At 40.1% G+C, this 7,261-nt stretch overlaps 1 protein-coding gene across 3 annotated transcripts in view; it reads right to left on the bottom strand.

Annotated features, from left to right (window-relative positions):
• Nucleotides 1–3,300: 3,300 nt before the first annotated feature.
• csnk1g2b (casein kinase 1, gamma 2b) overlaps nucleotides 3,301–7,261 on the bottom strand; it is a 30,188-nt gene continuing 26,227 nt past the window's right edge. For all 3 annotated transcript variants that reach the window (XM_083888473.1, XM_083888475.1, XM_083888474.1), the window contains exons 10-11: nucleotides 5,450–5,556; nucleotides 3,301–4,469 (exon numbers count right to left, since the gene is read on the bottom strand). In XM_083888473.1, coding sequence (XP_083744599.1) covers nucleotides 4,415–4,469; nucleotides 5,450–5,556 — 162 coding nt within the window. In that variant the 3' untranslated portion in view covers nucleotides 3,301–4,414. The remainder of the gene's footprint in view (nucleotides 4,470–5,449; nucleotides 5,557–7,261) is intronic.

Genomic DNA, 7,261 nt, shown 5'->3' with positions numbered 1-7,261 from the left:
GCTCCTGGTGTGGTTCAGAGAAGGTGCTCTGAGTACTGTCAGTAGTGTTACCTCAGATCTATGGCACGTGTACCACCACTTGTACACAAGCTTCCTCTTGTGGTACTTGGAGGAAAATCAGAAATACTAGGATATGTGGTCAGAGTGGAGCTGAGGAATGTGACCAGAGTGTGTAGAAAATTAAGCAAATAACAAAAACAATTGTGTGCAATTGGCCAGGATGGATGCCAAATTCAAAATGGCTGACTTCCTGTTGAGTTGAGGCCATGGTCCAAATGGACTTTTTTTTGTTTGTCTTGGGCTAGAACAAGTTCCTACCAAGGAACCTCAGACCAGCTTCTCTGGCACCATCAACCACACCACGTTCAAAATCACTTAATTCAGAATTTCTTAATCAATTTCAATCCAATGCTGTGTGCAGGATTAGAAAGTCACTGGGGGAACCAAAAATTGCAAAACATGAGAAATAAAGAGATCCACGTGGAGCTAATCATCAGCATAGTCATTGGACTCATTGGATGATTGTTTGACTATAACTGACATTTGTTGTTTACATAAGTTCCACATTACAGTAGTTTATCTGGAGCATTTCATATTTTTATTATAAGACTTTTACCTCGAAAACACCCGATAAAGACAAACACTTACATACTGTAGGACACGTTTAAATGTGACACCTGGGAAATGCCAGGTTTTTGTCTTGCTTCTCCTTCAGCACACCAACTGTCTTGTAGAATTCATGTGCAATGCAACCACAGGTGTAAAGTACATCCAATATATCACCAGAGTGCAAAATACCCATTAATAATACTGTGTCACCACCACAGGTGCCACTCTGCAGTATTGGCTATCTTCCCTGTCAGATGTGGCCTTGTGTGGGCCTTTTCCACAGCGCCATTTGGAAGGCAAATAATTCAAACTTAAAAATTAAAATACAAAATTACAAATAAAATAATTTATATTTTGTCTGGCCATAAAGGATAAGAAAGCATGCAAAGTGTATTATGTATGTAGCTCATGTATCCATCCTGTATGTAAAAGTGAAATTACAAAAATCTATAGGAAAAAAAAAAACATGTTTTCCAATTACACTGTAACATGTTTAGACCCCCCTCAAATTTAGCCTTTGAGGCTTGCAGGGGATCTCGAATGTTAATCAGGGTGGTCTCGTCCCCCAGACACCCCTGTGTTTCACAGTGATCATCACACCTGCACAGATTTTCTGGAGGCCAAACTCAGAGTAGAAGCGAACAACAGATAAACCGAATGAGACTAAGTTCTCTTATTCACACACATAGTGTATAACTCTTTCCATAACAGGCCAATTAGGCCTCTGATGCGCAGGGGCATCATAAATGGAAAAGCAAAGCAAGCAATTGTACAGAGACCTGAGCTGAGAGAGAGGCCCCTGAGAACAGCTGATTTTTATCCCATCCAGACCTGGTATTAACATCTGTTCTGAGTGATCCCATCATGACCAGGTCTGAAAACTCCTCAGATTCAGTCACAAAAAAACACATTTGGATGCATGTGACCACATTCCTGAACTACAATCCACCCTAAGGATGAACTAGACACCTACCGCTCACATGACCTGCTGCGGTTTCATAATATTCTACATGAATCAGTTCATTTAACTGCAGCCTCCACCACAATATAAAACAGGAGATACATCCATTACGGATTTTAAGGTCGGGTGTGAACAGTCATACTCTGTGCTGTCCGCGTCCACTTTGTGAGATCTCCCTTAACGTTTGTGGCTGTAAAAGACTGCAATGACACACCTTAAGCGGGCAAAAAATGCCACCAGCTTGTTCCTGTTCAATTCTGCTCTGGTCCATTTTGCCTGGAGCCTCCAAAGTGTCTTGAAACGCCCCTGGTGATGCAAAGAGAGGATCAAACTAACAGACATTGAGCACAGACTCGATTAAACCCTGGTTTGGGCAGCTGCTAAATGCAGCCCACTATTACGAGCCACACTGTCAAACTGATCAATGACACTACCCCATGTACAGCAGTCTGGAAGAATAAAAATAACCACGTCATGGTTTTTACAAGTTGCCACAAACCCATTGTAGCACTTTCTCTTCACCTCTGTGTGAGTAAACACATAACTGTTCAACTAGCTCCTCATCAGAGGACTGTAAAAAAAAACAGTTTTAGACTATTTGGATGAATTCAGTTGAACACAGATACACCCACCTACCCTGGATTAGGTATGGTCACGTCTTCAGTGGGTGGCTGCAGGTCGTCTCCATCAGCGGTGACCGAGTAGATGCAGTGTAGATGGAAAATCCTTGATATCTTTGCTCATGCTGCCTTACTTGTCCTTTTTTATAAGCCTCCTACACACCCACACCCTCATCTTTAAGGAAATAAAAAACAATAGAAACTCGCAGAGTATCATTTTAAAGAACACACAACCAAAGAAACTGCAAGCCCTGATGACCTACAAGATTAAAGGGCAGATTTCAGGTGAAACAATCCTGGACACAGAAGCTGTCAGACAAAAGGATGATCATCAATATTCACAGGAGCAAAACATTTCAGATTTGTGTGTCTTGTGCACGTTGACTTTGGAATCCAAGGTTCTTTTTTTTTTGTTCAGGGTCAGAAATAGCACATTCATGTTCCATGATGTACCTTGTAATCAAAAAAAACCTCAATGGGCGACATGTCTGTCTGTGACCTCCAGACAAAATGTAACCGACCTCGTCAACAGCAGACCTTAAATACACACACGCGGCTATTACTTTCACTGCATTAACTCCCATTCATTTGGACAGTGATCCTTAACCACTAAAAGCCTAACCATAGCCTTAACCCAAATACAGTTAAAATCTTAGCCCTTAACTTAAGCAGTTCCTCAGTAATGAGCCTCTGCCTCATTAGGCAACACAGTAGTCTAGTGGTTAGTACTGTTGCCTCGCAGCAAGAAGGTGCTCTGGTGTCTGGGATCTTCCTGTGTGTTCTATCCGCGTCTCTGTGGGTTCCCTCTGGGCTTTCTGGTTTCCTCCCATCAAAACAAGCATGAACGTAAGACACATTCAGTCAGACGTATCAGCTCTGATCAACCCTCCATCTGGCCTCACAATTTCAGTTGTATAATGACAATAAGATACTTTCCTTTCCATTAGGACCAGGTTTTAGTCTCTATGAGGACTACTGGTCCCGACAAGGTCAGCATTTGTCAGGTGACACACACACAAACGAACACAAACACACAATAATCCAGGGAATAATCCATGTCATTGCAGGACACTCGCATGAGCTTTAAACATTTTACTTAGAAAGGCACAAACTATGATTTCCTGGTAAATTATTTTTGATGTAAGAAATAAAAATTGAAAGATATATCTTTCTCCTTTCATGTAAATCAACAACATGTTTCGGCCATAACTCAGATATAAGTGTTGTGAAGGACTCTTCCTAGATCAGTCTTTATTAAGTCGTTTTCTTAACTGTTAATTTCAAACCTAAAGTTTTTTCCACCGTCATTTTCTTTTCTTTTTTTCCAAAAGTGCAATAATAATAAGAGAGCTTAATATCTGTTCCTCTCAATCTTCCACAGTACCTGAGGCCAGTGACTGTGCTACAAAGTCCATGTTGACAAACATAAAGAAAGCCAGAGTGAGGAAAAGAATGGAACTCCAGAACACTACAACATAAAATTAAGTTTTTCAATGCAGGAATTTGACTTCAAAAACTGAGGATTCAATTACAAAATAAGAAAAAAAATAATACATAAAATCCTCCAAATTCTGTTTTATACAGTAGATGAAATGCTTCCCGTGTCTCTCATCAGCATAGTTCACCTTTTCCTCTTTACCTTGATCCCAAAACACACACCAAAGGAAGAAAAAAAAAAAACAAGAAAACAAGAAAACAAGAAATTTCCTAAGGAGCAGATTTCTTTCACTTGAACCACTTCCATGATTCCCCTGATCAACAGTTGGCTGTTGGAACAATACACGTTCTTTATGGAATCTAGAATACAACAACTGTTTCAAACAGTATCTTTTTTTCATATTCACGCCACGGTATTCGAGTTTCATTGTTACAGCTTTTTTACTTTTTCTCTCAAGCCCCCCGTTGTAATGTAGGTACGTTCATTTTTCGTCAGTAAAGGAATCAAGAGTCTGTTGTGGAGTCAGTAGGACTGCAACATTCCTTTAACTCGTCAGTAGCTGGGGGGGGAGCACTGAGATCGAGAGACAGACAGAGAGAGGGACAGAGAGAGAGAGAGAGTGGGGCGGTGAGGCAGGGTACAAAGTGACAGGGGGAACAAGGTGAGAGGAGTAAAGAGGTGAAGGGGAAGCTGGAAAGAGACAAGAGGCAAGGGGATCTGTGAAGTTGCTTCCATTTAAAACTTGACAGTGACACAATGTTTTCAAGTTCTCTCCATTCTCTTGTTTCACTTGTGCCTCTGGAGGGCTTTCCTCTTTCTCCTTTTGAAGAAACAACAGCACCTGCGGGAAAACACAGCAACAATTCCATTAGAGTAGTGATGTGAAGGTAGGAATACAGGGGAAAACATTTGTTTTCACATTTACTTTGTTGTAGGAAGTGAAGACAGTACATGTAAATCACTGGCATGCTTTTTTTTTTTAAAACACAAAAAAGCCAGGCTACCCGTTTTCCCACAAAAGAGAACAGTTGGAATATCAACCGAGAAACATCCTTTCAGAAAGTTCCGGCACACCTGAGGTAGCGCTCAGTATGTTAACATGCACAGTTTAATTGGCCGCGTATGTCCGACTCCGCCTTGTGTAGGTGGCGCTGTATCGCTCTATAAGCTATTGTGTATTGAATCAGTTTCCTGTTGACCTTTACGTCACATAAAAACACACATTGAACGACGAGATGGATCCCGTTTTGGTTCTGTATGTTTGGTACCTGCTGTACATGTTAATCGTGATACAAATTAGATCGATCATAGCTCTTGTGGTTGTTGTGTTGTCCAAAGAAAGCAACAGTACTGCAGTTTATACGTCATCTCCCACTTCTGGGACTTGGGAGGAAATGTTGTTGGATGCACAGAACGCCATGTCCAACTCCAGACCTTTTAAGCGTATACATGCAGGAGTAATCGGACTCCATCTAAGACTAGCGCTATTTTAGTCAGATTTACATTAGAAAACCAAATTACTGTCTTAGTCCGACTAAAATCGGACTTTTAACATGCATGTTAATACACTGTTTTCGCAGAGGTTATACACTCTCTTACACACCAATACTATTTTTAATTCCGTTTCAGCTTTTTGTTCCTTAAGACTTCCCGTCTTCTTTCTAAGCTCACAATGACACAGCACACACAGTTGGAGTTACTTAAAAAGCTAATGAGACTCAATGAGCTTCCAATTCACAGCTGGGTCTAGATCCAATAAAATGCACATGGTTCCCAGATAAGACAGAATGATGTTTTCTGTGCATGGAGACACTTTCATACTTGGTTTCATCAGCCACTTCGACCTCAGTGGGAGCAGTGATGGGAGCGTTGGAGTGTACGGCTGTGGGATCATCAGTGTTCAGCTCGCCATTCGTTGAGCTCATCACCTGCATTAACAGAAAAGCACAACACACTGATGACACACACACGTACACCGAGTCTGTGCAGGGTGGAGATGAACAATCATGTGAGATATGCAGTCTTCATCTATTGACCTTCTCAAATGAGAAAAGCAGTAACCGTGTAGCCTTGTCCCAATAAAGCAACTTCAACAAAATGTAAAGGATATGTCCACATTTCTCCATGTCTGTTTTAAAAATAAAAAGGTCGGGTACTTCACATGCACACATGGAAACTGAAACAAGCTGTGCTTGCTGTTCGTATTCCTGCTGTTTCTAACAGACGAAATTCCTTTCACAAACACCACAGATGCAGTGGATGTAATTCTAAAAAAACTAGTAAATATCTTTTCATTTTGGTTCTCTACTGCAACTGTGTGGAAACACAAAAGTCACATAAATTGAAATAAGTTGATAAATTTAAATGAGACAATTGGACATGAACAATTCATTTAGGTGCTGATAATTTACAACGGCCCTGTCATGGGGCTGTGCAATATGATAAAAACATGTCACATACAATATCCCTACATAGGTTCATATTCCATTTCAGAGCAAATCATCACAATTGTTTGACAGAGAGTGAGCAAAAAAACCTCCTGCACCATCAATACCTGGGCTGTGTTATTAGTGGCACCTCTCTCTGTAATGTTTGACACAATTCTTGTGGAGGTGATTAAAGTTTGTGGTGTTTGCGTTTGCTGTGGGAATTAGAATGTCAGACGTTTCATATCCAAACAATGTACAGGGAACAGAAGTAGTCCCTCTGATTTTCTTATTTTTCTTTGGTTCACAGTTTATCTGTTCTGCGTCAGGCTCAATCTCTTCCAAGTTCTGATTTTCTGCCTGCATGAGTGTTATATGGAAAATTGTGACAATTTTATCAAAAATATTGTTGTGAATACATTTTCTGATCATCACACTGTTTCTATCATCACTTTCCACAACCCTACTCTGTCTAGCAGCGTTGGAACAAACTGTTTCACTACGCCTTCTAGTGCATTATATAACAATACTGTACTGCAGGAAGTTACTCTGCTTACTTCTTTCAAACTTATGAAAAGGAAAATAACAAAAGGATTACAGACCGGTTGTTTAGGAGTGTATCTACAAAATAATGACTCATAACTTTGGACCAGAACAAGACAATGGCTTCACATAATGGAAGAGCAGCAGAGTCTCCAGACTTTAACTCCATAAAGCAGTTTCAGACGAACTGGACAGAAGGTGAGAGCAAAAGCAACCTATTCATTTGTATTTAAATAATTAAAAATGTTTTCAACATTTTGATGATTACAAATTTAGACATCATCAACTCCAATGTATGTACGCTTGGAAAAAAAATGTGAACTTATAGTTTAAAAGCTGCAATTTCATCATGAGACAGTAGGTGGCATAATAGTGCCATATTTATTTTAGAGGCCACTGAACTCCACAGAAATAGGCATTTACAAAACTTAATAGTATAGTTTTATAAGATTTACAATTTTAATAGATCTCAAATATTTGTTGCAAGGCAGAAATTAAAAAGATCTACTGGCATCTTTCTTTTTTTTCTTGCAAAACAATGATTGCTGGCTGTCATCTTTGCGTGGCCCTTCTTATGAGCAGCCTACAGCAGATGAGGGGAATGAGAGCAAACAGAGCAGGCAGGACACAAACACGCTGGGATTCAAACAGTGCAATGCACACA

Source organism: Microchirus variegatus (genome assembly GCF_963457635.1).
Source record: "Microchirus variegatus genome assembly, chromosome: 4".
NCBI classification, from domain to species: domain Eukaryota; kingdom Metazoa; phylum Chordata; class Actinopteri; order Pleuronectiformes; family Soleidae; genus Microchirus; species Microchirus variegatus.
The sequence above is the reverse complement of the archived record's forward strand: the minus strand, read 5'-3'. Positions and strand labels throughout refer to the sequence as shown.